This window comes from Eurypyga helias, unplaced genomic scaffold (genome assembly GCF_000690775.1).
Source record: "Eurypyga helias isolate BGI_N326 unplaced genomic scaffold, ASM69077v1 scaffold32370, whole genome shotgun sequence".
Taxonomy (NCBI): Eukaryota; Metazoa; Chordata; class Aves; order Eurypygiformes; family Eurypygidae; genus Eurypyga; species Eurypyga helias.
In genome coordinates, this window is record NW_010224456.1 from 22,601 (window position 1) to 36,877 (window position 14,277).

The 14,277-nt window shown below is 38.8% G+C and overlaps 1 protein-coding gene across 1 annotated transcript in view; it reads right to left on the minus strand.

The window, feature by feature from the left end:
- MYCT1 (myc target 1) overlaps window positions 1-13,917 on the minus strand; it is a 22,726-nt gene extending 8,809 nt beyond the window's left edge. Inside the window, exon 1 of the mRNA XM_010161553.1 lies at window positions 13,793-13,917. Within this exon, the coding sequence (XP_010159855.1) occupies window positions 13,793-13,844 (52 nt within the window). The 5' untranslated portion in view covers window positions 13,845-13,917. The remainder of the gene's footprint in view (window positions 1-13,792) is intronic.
- Window positions 13,918-14,277: the final 360 nt, after the last annotated feature.

Sequence of the window (14,277 nt, forward strand, 5' to 3'; positions counted from 1 at the left end):
GGTAGTTGTGACGTCCAGAACACAAACAAACAAAGATGGTGGCATCTGGAAAACAGAATGTGCGTGGGGGTGGAAAAGGCAAAAGCAAAGCAGACTGTGAAGGACATGAGAACTAATAAACCAAATAAGTAAATAGTTACGCTGTCAGAAATGTCAGTGCCCTGCATTCAGACAAAGCTTGCTAGAGGGATGTTTTATTCGCCTGTGCTAGTGCAAGATTCTTTTCTGCAGCAACAGAGAGTAATTCTTCACATAGTTGCTAAACAGTTTTTTTTATGTCCCCCACAGACAAAATAAAAAGTACTGGGTTTGAAATAGATCAAAGGAAATTTAAAAATGTGTTTCTATCCATGACACATAAAACTAGAATAGATAGTCCAGGAAGGTGGTGCATCTACCCCCTCTCCCCCCAATTAAGGATTTTAAAAAACAGCATCAGTCAAGAGTAGTTGTAATATAACGAATCCTATCTTGAAAAAAGCAGGTAGAACAGATGACAGCTCAAGGTCCATACTGACGTTATTTTGTGAAGCTTAAGAATTTCTTCAATCAGATAAGCGAATAAGTTATGGAAGCATCGAAAAATTACTAAGTGAATGACAAGGAAAAAAAAAATGTGGTCTGTGCCCTTGGATTAATTCTCCGTTTGAAATGCAGAGGGGACGGCTGTTTGCGAGAGGGTTAAATGAGCAATCTACCTAGGAACAAGATTGCCCTCTGCTGGAAATCTATGCTGAAGATCTACACAATACATAAAGACAACTTTATTCTAGTAGTGTGTCAGAAAAACCTAACAAGAATCATTCCAACGAAAGATTACAGAGTCATTAATAGCACCTCAAAACTCAGAAAAACTCTGAATTATATTGCCATAAACACTTAGGACTACAGCAAAAGTGCTCAGAAACTTAGTGGTGTTAAGCTTGTACAGTTTTGTAGCTTTGTGCTGATGGAGAAGCATGAGGCTATGTCTGTTCTCAAAGACACATTTCTCACCATCCACAGAGATGCCCAGAATGATCTCCATGCACCAGAGTACATTTGTTTTGTTTACTAATACCATCATTCCTTGTGATATAAAGCCGGAATAGTGGAATATGCCATCTCAATATCCCACAAACCAGCTCAGAGTTAATGTTGTTCCCTTGATATTACTGGCAGTTGATTTTTACTGGAATGATAAATAAAGAGTAATTATAATAATCAGAAGGAACCATCTGAGATAGAGATGTCAGCATGTTTAATTTAATGCCTTTGGCATAACTACATAAACCAAAACAAAGATTCCTTTATGCAGACAGAGGTAGAAACTTTGTTACCTCATGGTTTCATTACGATTCCTAATGCATTACAAAGACAGTAATATAATTTTGATCTTTCTGCATGTGCAGCAAACAATTCTCTGGCAAGGCGTTCTTACCAACCTCGCAAAACCAGAGCATACACCTAACCTAGATGGCCTCTGCGTGAACCTAAATCAAACAGTAAATCACAATTTGCTACAGTGCAATACGGCATGATACTTATTACTTAATTGCTAAGATTATTTTAAAGAGCCTGAGAATAAAATAATTTCCTATATGAACAGAGCATGAATGACTGGAGTGAAATCTTAAAATTAATTAAGACTTCCTAAAATTCTTAAAATTAAGGAGGAAATACCAAAGTATGTATGCTACATTTAAGAAAACAGAAGACATCCAGGTTTAGAACAAAGCACAAGATTTTCAGATTACAAGGAAGACCTTAGGGTAAGGAATACATTGAAATCATCCTCAGTGCACCACAGCACTTCTGTTGCCTGTGGTCTGAGAAGAGCCTGCCTGACTCAGACACAGCTTCAGGTGGAGTTTGTCCTTACTGTGAGAACCTAAAAGAGACCAAGAAGTATTTATACTGAAATTCCAAATTTTATCAGAATATAAAGTAGAATTTTTTAAAAGAGAGAAAACTCAGAGTGACAAGGCACACTGAGGACCTTGAGACACTATGTATGGTAGAAATAAAGACCACATTTCAGCCTGCTCAGTACATCATGTAAACAGTGGTTCTCAATGCAGTGCTTTTTGGAAGTCCTGCAACATCTGCACATTTGCCTCTGGCTCTCAAGCGTCTCTTTCCATCACCCAAGCGGTAGAACCTTGTTTCTGCTCCTTGCTCTTAGGTGTGCAATCTCTCTTTCCTCCACAAGCTGCTCCCCTGTTTCCCAGGAGAAGCAGCTCCCCTTCCCAGTTCTATCCTTATTACTCTCCATTTTAAATGTACATCACGTATTAACACATATACAATTAATGAAACAGATACGTACATCATACTGTCTTGGCAGAAGCTGAAGGAAGTCTGTTGGGGCCCAAACCTGTAAGGTTTCTCAGAAAAAGTCTCTACTTACTCAAATAATACATTGCCTTTGAAATACTGCAACAGAGTATTCTGCTGACAGGTCTAACTGGTGTATTGCTTGTTCAAAAATAGCCATCAGTGAGAATGGTGTTTAGTGTTCTATTTATAGGCTCATTATTTTTTATTTTGCTATAACTAAGGTCTTCTTCAGGTGAAAATTAAGTTGTACAAAGTTGAAGAATAGGAGGAAGAGGAGCTGTTTGTAAACTTTCCTGAATGCTGATCTAAAGTATCCAATAAGGATCTAAAGTATCCAATAAGCAAGTATTCAAGGAGCGGGAAGAGGGATCTGTATTTAAATCAGATTTTCCTACTTTTTTCACTGCAGTAACACCTGAGCTACATGCAGTAATGTAAAAAGTCTCCTGCTACATTGATATTCTTCAGGGAATAAGTATAATAGTGAACATTTTGAGAACGATGAATTATGTTCATATGTGGTAGTGCTGTACTCCTCAATTAGTTATCTGGAGTTCAGAAATTTGAGCTTTCTTTCTCCCAGTACTTCCTGTGTGACCACCAATCAGTTTCAGAGATTTCTTTTGTATTAAATATATTTATGAATATATAGGTCAGTGTGGGCTAGGAGACCTAATTAAGTAGTACTCACAAGTATCTGTGCAAACCACAAGTTGATAAATGCTCATGTAATTTCGAAGTGAGGCGATTACTGATCTGCACTATTAGTAAACTCTTGATGACCCAGGACAGGTGATTCAGGCTGTAAACTCAGGGTGAAGTGGGACATTGGTCCTTGTCCCACACAAGACAGTGATGTCTGGGAGGCGGTGTTTGCACCAGGCTGGTCCAAGTCCTACTTGCCTAGAGCCTCCTGCACTTCTCAATCAGCAGAGCCATTGATGGTATCCTTCTTCATTTATAGTCTGTACGGGTAACTTGTGCACCTTCCACAGAAGCCATATGTCTGCTTGGTTGGGCCATCCTTCTGTTTCCTTGGATAACTAAGAGATTGCATCAATATAACATGATTTTTTTAAAGCAAATTATTTAAAATTAACAGATGTCAATTAAGTGGTCAAAAATGCCATCAGTATGTGTTAAAATACTGGACTGTGAATTCAAATATCTGAAACAGGGAATTAATATTCTTCTGCAAATAAGTTGCCAGAGAAGCAAGGCAGAGGCCCCTGCTGAGGAGCAGAAACTGCCCTGGCTGTGTGCTTCAGAAAGCATGTGTCAGAGTCAAAAAAATGTTTTTGCATTACATTGAACTGACTGGTTTTTTCACCCCCAATTATTTTGTTGAAAATTTCCTGGACATTATTTCATAACAATGCTGCATACATTTGTATTGTTGATGGAATTTTGGTTGAGGTTATTTAACAGATAAATCTAAAGTTACTATTGTCCCATTTTCAATACATGAAAATCAAACTCACACAAGTCTGTTTTCCATCTCCTCAAGTAGAAGAGGAATAAACTATGGCAAAAGAATAACTTAGGATTGCTTGGTGCAAACTTAACTACTATGCAATAAGTGTCAAAATCTGAAGAAGTACCTTTTATTAAGTTTGTATAGGAAGTGAAGCTGCTGCCTTGAAAAGCAGGAAAAGCTGCAGTTGTCTGTACTGACCGTTATTGATAGTATTTTCTGATTTTCTTTTCTTTTTTTTTTTTCCAGACAAAAGAATAGGCTTATGAAATGAAGATACTCTTACAAAGACAGAAGTGTCATTCTTGAGTATCAATTTTACTTTGTGTTCTTCTTTTGTGATTATGGACAAGTCATTCCATCTCCATGCTTCAGATTAATTTTACATATAAGGAAAATGGCACCACTCAGACACTCATTTGGCTCACAAAGATTTTTGGCTCCTGGTTAAATGAATGGCAATGTTAAAGTGGGAGGTTGTGTATAAAATACAGACCATTTTCCTTTAACATGTTCTACAAGAAGAACTAAGGCAGAACCATGGCACTTACAATGTGCTGAGACTAGCTTGTCTGAATATGAATCCTGCTAGGCTCTAGCAGTTGAGCATGCAGCTGCAGGGGGTTTGTCATGGGGAGAAAGCACAGCACTAAGCTTTTTTTATATGACAGGTTCACATGCCAACACATTAATTGGTGTGCTGCTTGGAAGCAGAAATATACTTCATTTCCTAAAGATGAGATTTCTGTATTCAGTGGATAAATAATGATGCTTCTGGCAGCTCATGTGACAACAAAGAGCACCAAATACTCAGTCAATACAGTAGGTGTAATTGCAAAAACGTGTTTGCGCTGTGTGTTTGATTAATATTTAAATAACACTCTGAAGAATCTTTGTCTCTTCATTCTACTACCTCAGATCTGTGTCCTTTCTGCTAAAGATGGTTAAGCATTTGATAAATCAATGGCTGTATGGGGGGGAAGGGGTGGGGAAAGCACAAAAGAAGCAGTAATTAGGATGCAACAAAACACAGCCTGAGGATGACAGAATCACTTTAAAAGAATAATTTATATACAAGGAAGAAATCGTGCTTTGAATAGACAACACCCAAGAATAAGACTGGTCTCTTCATCACATAGTTTCTTGCTTTCATCCAAGTACAGTAATACTTTTTTCTTTGGACTTGCCATAATAAGGGTAAGGAAAAAAAATATCCCTCATTAATAACTACTTTTATCTCTCTGACAGGCCTGCACATAACATCTTGGAATGGATTTACATATTATCTTCATGAATGTAAGGTCTGGCTATTGATACAATCCCCTTTGCTTCAGTAATAGAAGTGATTATACAAAACGATAGTAGCCTAGTAGTTGATACAAAATGGTACCTCTAAATCTAGCTGGAAAATAAAACACAGCATAAGTCTAAGACACTCTTCTTTCTCCTGGAGAAATCAGCAAGGACGGAGTATGTTTAGATTTGACAGGTGACCTTGACTCCTATCCCAGATGGAGCACAGGAGAAGCGATGGCTTCCTACAATGGTTTGACACCAGCATAAGCAGCATTAGAAGTCACAGTGCAGCATCTCTTGCCTGGCTGCTCTGGGCTCTCCGCAGCAATACTGGAAGACAATAAAGCATGCAGACACAGCTGCTCCAGCAAACAGTACTGCCACCTGCATAAGAAATCCAACCAAAAAGCTGTATTGCCTCAGCCTTTCTCAAACACAGCTGAGAGGTAACAGAGACATAGTATATCCTGAGTACTGAGGGCGTGATGCCTGCCTATTTAATTACACCACAAGTCACAGAGTTATTTCTCATTTGGAATAAGAATGTTTCTGGAGGACTAGAGAGGAGAATGCAAGGACCCTGAGTGATACAGAGGAATGAGATTAGCTGCTGTCATGCTGCCACTGAAGGGCTGATGTTCAAACATGTTGCTAATGCTTCACCACCACATGCTGTCTTTCCCTTCAGTTGAACCCACATCCTTGTTGCCATTTCTCTCAGTATTAGCACTATTTATGTGAAAACTGTGTCCTGTTTGAGTCACTGGCCCAAGCTGCTGCCTTGTGACACATCCCAAGTCAGCTGTCATACTGTGATCAGGGGAGCTGGAAACAGGAAGATCTTTAGGTGACCTTGACTTAGTAGATAGGACAATAACCATCTTCCTTGTAGAAATCTTAAAAGCTGCAGGCAGAGGAAAAGTGGCATGTGTGGATCTCCCTACCTCTAGCAGTTCCCTAGTTACCATGATTGTTATAAAATTATTTGGAATATTTAAATCAGATTCTGAGAATTTGAGCACTTGAGAAGTGATTTAGTTATGTGACATCTTCTGCATTCTCTATCACAGGATTTTCATGTGGGTCAGTAGGGGGAAAAAAGAGAATGCCATTAGTTGAGGAAAATCTCTGTTGCTCCAGAAGCCATGAAGCAAAAAAGCAAAAGTTACTGTGATGCTGCTAAGCCTGAGAGGATGCACAGCCCTCTGCAAAAGGTGAAAAAACTCTTTCTCAGTTCCTATACACATGAAGCTGAGTTTTATTGGTGTTGGTGTTATTTGGTTCTGTCTGTGTACTATATTCTCAAGGTCTGCCTGAGGTCCCAGTGTGTGCCATTGGCAACAGACAAAAGCAAAACTGGTCCCTGTTCTAAAAATTCTGCTGAGCTGTATAGGATTTTCACAGTCCTGATTTCTTCAAATTCACCATGAAGATACACTGCAATTATTCTTCATCAACATGAAATAGTTACTCATTCAAGTGAAGTCTTTGGTTAAGTAATCTGGAAATATGACTTCACTATTAAATTCGTGGCATCATGTAACATTCAACTGAAGAGCAGAAGGGACCACTTGTAAGTGCACTAGATTTAAGACTAGCAATAAGAAGGGAAATGTTTCAAGGATGTTTCATAAAGATCTCATTGTCTTTCATAGTGTTGTTTAAATGTATCATATTTTGTATGTGTTGTACACCTGCTCCTCAGATAAATGCACTTGAAAAAACTCAGTGTGTTTACAGGAAGCATTTGCAAAAGCAGAATCAGCTTTCTGTCTGATCCTGTGTCACGTTTTACCTCATTTTCTTTCTCTTGACAACGTTCCTACAAGGCAGCACTAGGAAGTTTTCTGTTTTTCAAATAGTGACCTGAAACACAGAGAAACCATCTCTCTTATCTTCCAGAAACTGAACTAAAAATCTGCGTCCCAGTATGCTTATTTCCCCAAACATCTTTTGGGGGATCCAGCCTGCTCTATATTCAAGTTGACCATAGGAAAATAAAACAATTCTAGTTTCCCAGTGAATTTGGGAATAATCAATATCTTTTACTCCATGTTATGATCCCTACTTGAGGAGTCTGAACACGTTTTGAAGCTGATAAAATTTTGTGTGGTGTTGTCAGATTTCTTGTGGGAGGAGTGGGAGGAGGCTTTATGTCACCATTGCCTTTACTCAACACAGCTACACAGCCACTAAGACAGGTATACTTGCAGGTGTGTTATTTGATAGAATTGGAGAAATCTGCAGCCCCAATGGCAAGATCTATCCATACCAGACTGACACAAAAGTGTATAAGCATACTCTACTTCTTTCTGAACTATATTATGCAGTCATCCCATTCATACTTCTAGAAATTCCTAATGCAGATGACTTTTTGCACATATTTTAGGGGAATCATGGGCTAATAAGTTCATCTGCTCAATATATTCTGGGCTAAGAAACAGGGAAAAAGTCTCCAAGGCTATAGTTTTCCACCAGTTTTCCTAGCCATTTCATGCAGTGAATTTTAAGAGCTTTCTGTCTAGACTAGGAAATCCATACCTCCTTCCTGTTTATTATTTTATGTGTTAGACTACTTTTATATTGGGTTATCCAAATTGACATGCCATATACTAGAACCAATGAATGAGGACATTTAGTTATAAACAAAAAAAGAGCTTCTTTTGACAAAGTGCCATCAGTAGATATACTTGGCTGTGAAATGGGAATGAAAGACAAAATGCTCTTTGTTATTAGAGGTCTTAAAGATATGGAAAGGTAGTTTAGAGACGTACAACTCTTGTCTTTTTTTAAAGGCTCCAGCTTGAATAAGTAAAGGAGAAAATATTAGTCAGAAAATGGGAGGTTAGGCAAGCAGGAAAGAACTAGCAGGGCTTTAGAAAATCTATAATAACAAACCTGGAAGTATAAGTCACATATAAATGGAAAAGACAGGTGGGGAGCTGGAAGAAGGGTTTGTTCACATAAAATTGGCTCTCATATTAACTTCATCAGGAGGAGGACAGAAGTCTGCTCAATAATTTGCATCCTCTAATATCACACACCATGCAGTAAAGCCCTGAGTTGCCAGTTCTGAGTGATGGATCATTGTCACTGATGAGCCAGAAGCCAGATTCTGAAAGTCAAGTGTTAAACAAACAGACTTGTTAAGGAGGTAGCAAATGATAGAGCACTCTGGGAAGTCTGACCAGGAAAATTGTTGCTGTAGACATAGTCAGTGTATGCCAGATGGGAAGAAGCAGATTCAATGTGAAGACTGCATTTTTAAAATATAGATATATAAATCTGTGACATGAGACAGGTATTAGTACGGGCTTCTGGCCAAATGCGTCAGATATATTCTCTGATAATATTTCCTGGGACCATTCTGCTCCTTTCCTTCTCACTCACCATGTATTGATGCATTTGACTTGCTTTTAATTGTTATTTATATTGGATAATTTTTTCTACTGTTAATATATCATTTTAACTAAGTGCAAAAAGGCAATGAGGTTAAGGAAATTCAAAATTGACAGTTTTCACTGGAACATGATTTTCATTTATTGTTCCCAGCAGTGCTATGAATGGAAAACTGCTAACTTAGTCATCAAAAATACAGTCTGGTGTTCTGGGTCATGGCAATACTCATATCTGTGCACTAAAAGGTTCTATCCTCATTTTCAATCTCCATTTTCTGAAGAGGACAATGTCCAACTACTTTGCATAAGCACTGGAAGGAATCATTCCCTAAAACACTAGATGCAGGACAGCATCATGATGTTGGAAGAAAGCATTCTTTCTTTCCCTCTGTTCTCCCACTGGGGCTGCTTCTAACAACAGGAGACTGTAAATTCTGAAGTTGTCCGATTCCAGCAAACTGATTTCAAAATAGAGAAGCTCACTTGTTCACATCCCATTTCCAAACTTAGATCAGTGCTCTAAGCCAAAGACTCTGCAGCAAGAGATTATATCTTCTCTGACAACATGTATTCCTTATGCAATGACCTCGTTATGATGTGTGATATGCTGCCAAGTATTCTACCAGAATAAAGGCCATCTGGGTTACTCTGGTTTATTCTGGTCTTTTCCAGCCATCAAACTAGGAAGAGTAGTAGCCTAGTAAAAGCTACCACTGCTACAGCTGGCTCCGAATTGTAGCTTTTGCATGTCCACATCTCCAGCTGGAGAGCTGAGTCAGCTCCTGGAGTCTTTAGGTGCTGCTACTGGAGCCAGACTGGAAGGGCACAAAGTGCCCAAAGAGGAGAGAAGGGAACGAGGACAGACCACCCAGTAGGGGTGCTGGGAAGGCATCAGGGGGTAGCCAATAAGCTTAACCTGGTCACCACACCAGGAATCAAATGCTCCTTTTCTCACTTGCAAAGACCTGGACTGGATTTGCTGCTGTTCCTTCTACTCTGCCATGTCTGCCACCCACGAAGGATCACAGAAGAGAAATCAGGTCCCACAGCTGTCTAGGTTGGACTTGCCTGTGTTTGACACTTGTGTTGCTGTTTGTGTCAGTGCTGCACTTCACAAGTAGTATTTCAGTTCATAAAGAGAATGACACAAAGTCCTTAACCACCATTATTGCTACACCAGTGACATGATACCACAACACAGTGTCAGACATCAGAATGTGCTCATCTCTAATGACCATCTTTTCCAGAAATGTATATAGTCCGAATTCTTCCAAGTAAACAGGCATAGATTAATGAGAAGACCAGCGGGTAGAGAGTGAGAGAGAAGGCAAAATTTGACATTATATTTAAAACCACGAGTTCATTTGTAGCTTATAAAGTCAAGTGATAATGTTTAAAGTATTAGTGCCAGACAGTTTGCAACCTTAACATGCTGGAAGTGAACTGATACATGGCATTGTTTCCACACACTAGACAAATAACACCCTGGATTATGATTCAAAAAAAGAAGAATTGTCCTTAATGTTTCTAAGGTGTTAAATTGTAATGTTGCATTTTTAAATGGATACTTGAGTAAAACTTGACTGAAGGATAGTCTAGGGATCTAAGTTTATGTTGATTAATATCTGCTTACACTTTTTCTCTCTGCTGCTGTCATTTTGATCAAATGTACTATTTAAATTAAATTTCCTGATCCAAAACTATATCACTATCTGCACTGGAGAAATAGGATTGTCTCAAAGCCATTTATTGTATTTAATTGTGTGCAATTGAAAATGCTTTTAGGAATTACAAGAAATGCACTCCTGGTTAAAATGGAAACATCTTTGCTCCCACTGTTAACTTACAAATCAAAATGAACTCAATAAAGACTATATTAAAACAGTAAAAAATGAGATTAGTGGTTGATGGATGGGTACCAAACCCTGAATTTCTCACTCAGCTATCTCCAAACCTCCTTTTGAAGCTACCAATTACAAAAAACTAATCCAGATTCTCTGTCTGTAGTCCCATGTGATACCAACGGTGCTCAAGTTCAGCAGAAGCTGGCTCCTACCTCTGCCAAAGTACCATAGTATGGATTCCCACTGCAAAGCAGGGTGGCTGGAGGTTACATAGCTTCATAACAGCTGGCACCTCAATGAGATGATCTCCCACGTCCTTGCAGTAGCTTAGAAACTTGGTTGAAACAGGCACATATGTCTACAAAGACTCTGTGCAACACCTGTAGCAGGGAATGGTTCTAGCAAAGCGAGAATCAGAATCCAGATTCTGTGCTTGTGACACATCACACAGACAGTATATGCTGACAGGGCCAGGAGCACTATCATCAAAGTCATTAATTTAAACCAGAAGAGGTTAATATTCCTTTCTTTTCTTTCTTTTTTTTTTTTTTTTTCCCCTCCAGCAGAATTGATTTTAGGTCAGCAAAAGTACTGGTTTGTTTCTTTTTTACTCTGCTGCATAATTTTGCATTTCAAAAATATTGCAGAATGATGATGATGAAGACTGAATTCAGAAGAACTCCTGCAAGATATGCAGCTAGCGTGTTGCCAGCTCTCCAGGCTGTTGCTGGTTTTATACTGAGCTTGCAAAAAAGTGTGCTATTTTCTTATATATATTATTATTTGTTAAGGTCTTTGCATGAATATAGAGAGAGGATTTAGACTACTTAGGCGATTCAGACAGCATGACTTATATCAAGGTGCATATCTTGTTTTTATCTACACAGCTTTATTCGTGCACACTTCCATTAGCCTGGAGCAGTTGTAAAAGGATTTATATGTGCTCACACATAAATAAGTGGAGGGCACTTTAGTTTGCTGATTGTTTTAAAATTCTTTGAGTCAGTTTTAAGTTGCTATTGTGTGAAGTTGTCATTGGAAACTGGGCAGCTTTAGAAAACAGGATGTCTGTATATTTTCCAGTGTTGGGAACCAGCTGTTAGACAATAGATGGTTTATAAAATTGCAAAATATTACGTATCATCACATATAGTTGCTTTAACAATTTTTGCAGCACTTACTCTTTTCTCACATAGTCCCTTTCCGCAAACCTTTACACACATGTTGAAGTCTACACTTTGGCTGAGTCCATGGGAGCTGCTGAGAAATCACACGTGCATGGAAAAGGATGTGCATCTTGGTGATGTATTCACACTCACAGCACTATGTAGTGAGTGGCTTAGAAAAACAGTGAAACAGCCTGTAAAACATATCCTGAAAAATCACAGTTTCAAGTACTGCATTGTTATTTAATAGAGAACTCCATTTTATTTGTATCTATTATGCGTAGCTTTATTTTTACCTCAGGTCATGTATCTCCAAGGATGTCAGAAAATACACTTCTATCATTTCAAGTGAAGTTTCCTCACACTAAACTTGTGTCAGTCATTGTCTTCTGACACAGACCATATAGTGTTCCCCCCTAATCTACCACATATGATATACCTATGGGAAAGGAAGAGGATATGCTATTAACTCCTCTAAAATCTATCAGAAAAAATAAGAAAAAGCTAAGAAGCATCTTTCCTTCCCAGGACCCTGCAGGCTCCACACAACACCCCGAGCTGTGAGGTTCGTCTGCTGTCAGAGCATGAACAAGTGAGAGGTGACCAGGGGTGGGTGCACTATCAGTTCCTGGCAAGCCAGGCGGGCCATGCAGGGGAAAGGAGACGCTGGCCCTCTCAGCAGTAAGACAGCTCACAGTGTCCTGCTCTATGTTGACAAATCCAGCTGTTGGTATTGAAGGAGCAGGGCTTAGTGCACCTGGAGAAGTACCTTAAAAGGAACGACAGAGCAACAGCAGTACCAGCAGGGTCAGCCACATGCAACATGCTGTGGAATTTAAATGTTCACTCCTTAGGTACTTTTTTTGACTATTCATGAAGACGGAGAACACCTTGCCCACAGTCTGAGCAGCATGGTTAATGAATCCTTAGCGTTGTGTGTAACTTTGCTGTTTCTCGTGTTTGTTTCCCTGACATTGGAACAATAATTTACTTCAGAATAAAAGCAAATCTGCAGTAACAAGGGGTAGCAACTTTTACACAAGGATGCCTACCATACATGTTCATAAAACACTTTCATTGCTTTTCCTGAAACAGCTGTTTTAGAATTACATGTAGTTCCACCCTAAAAAATTATAGTTATTCTTCAGAGTCCAGCAGACATCCTCCAGACAAGAGACTATGAAACAGTCATAACAGTATTTTTTCCTCAGTTAATCTGTTAGTATTTCCCAAAGACATACAGTATCATTATCCTACTCTTTCGCCCAAGACACAAAAATGAGGTTGGTTGTCCATGGTCTCCCAGTAGGAAAATACATGTGTCACTGTAGGAAACATGTGGATGGCATTTGACAGATTCTTGTTTCTTATGGCAAAGAAATGAAGGAACTCCTTTAACTCTTGTATAGTTATTTTCCACTCTTTTCCCAGGGCATTCCCATGCAACAAAAGTTCTATTTTGCTAATGCATATTGCTTTTTAGTTTTTGATAGTGCACAGATTCTTGGAGGGGTCATTGCTTAATAGCAATAATGTAATAGACAAAACCAGATGATTCCCTCTAATGCTAAATGCTAATATATGTTAATGTCAAACAGAGCAAGCAATAGAGCTTTTTGTTGGGAAAGGTTGTCCAGAGCTGTTGCACAGAATACTTTAGAATCAAGTCACTGAATCTAATTGGCCTGAATGAATATCTGTATAACTTATACTTCCACCTCACACTTTGTATGTTTTAGTTAATGAACCATCTCCAGGTTTGGATGAAAGAAAACAGTCTTAATGGATAATAACCAAAATATACATTGAGGAAGAAGTAGAGAAAACCTCATCATGAGGCACCACAACAAATTACAAATAATTTTTCATTCTGGAGGAGTAAGAGTTTACTCTAAAGTTTGCAACACTTTTAGGTTTTGCTATCTCTTTTTCCTCAGATGATGAAACAGATCATGTCTGCCGGGCAGGTACATCCATTAAATGTTTGAGAATGTCAACCTGAAGTCAATAGACACCTTTTCAACTGACTTCAGTAATGGACTTTGTCAAACAATCAATCCTGCCCTGGCAGTTCCTGCTTTCTTGATTAGTCTAAAAACATGATAAAACTTTGTCAAAGAAACAATTTGGAAAACAATCTTTTGCACTGCAAGAAATACAAAATGTGTTCATTACTTTTTGCTTCCAACATGAGGCTTGAAAGTATCTAGGTGTATCTTTTATGGCAATCACCAGCAAATCTCAGCACCTACTTTAATGATATTCTAGAAAAAGGAAAAAAAACCACAACCTTACCCCAAAACTTTGGTGGCCATGTGATTGGAGAGTAAGTACTGTTTCTATCCATAACATCCAAAAAGCAAATATAGAACGGTATGTCCACAGAGGAGCAATGGGTTTCTGACCGTTTGAGATTTAGCGGGAGAAGCAATGCTTTTGTGCTGCCAGGGAGCTGTGTTGTTTGCCTGAAAGGAAATGGATGTATCATGTTTCCTGCTTGTGGGCTCGAATTAGCAAGTGCTCGCCTTATCTTGGAACACCACACAGTTCCCGAGACAGGGGCATAGTTTCCTCCTCGTCATTTCCTCAGCCAGAGCAAATTGACTCAGAACAATACCAAATCTCCTCCTTCTCTAAAGCTTTTTGAACCCCTAAATGTCTAGAGAGAGAGAGATGAAAATTCCTCTCTTTCCTTTAGTGATTTTCTGTGCTGAAGACCTTAAACATTCAAAAGCACTTACATTTGGTGGGAATTGTAAATAAGGAAGAAATGTGTCAAG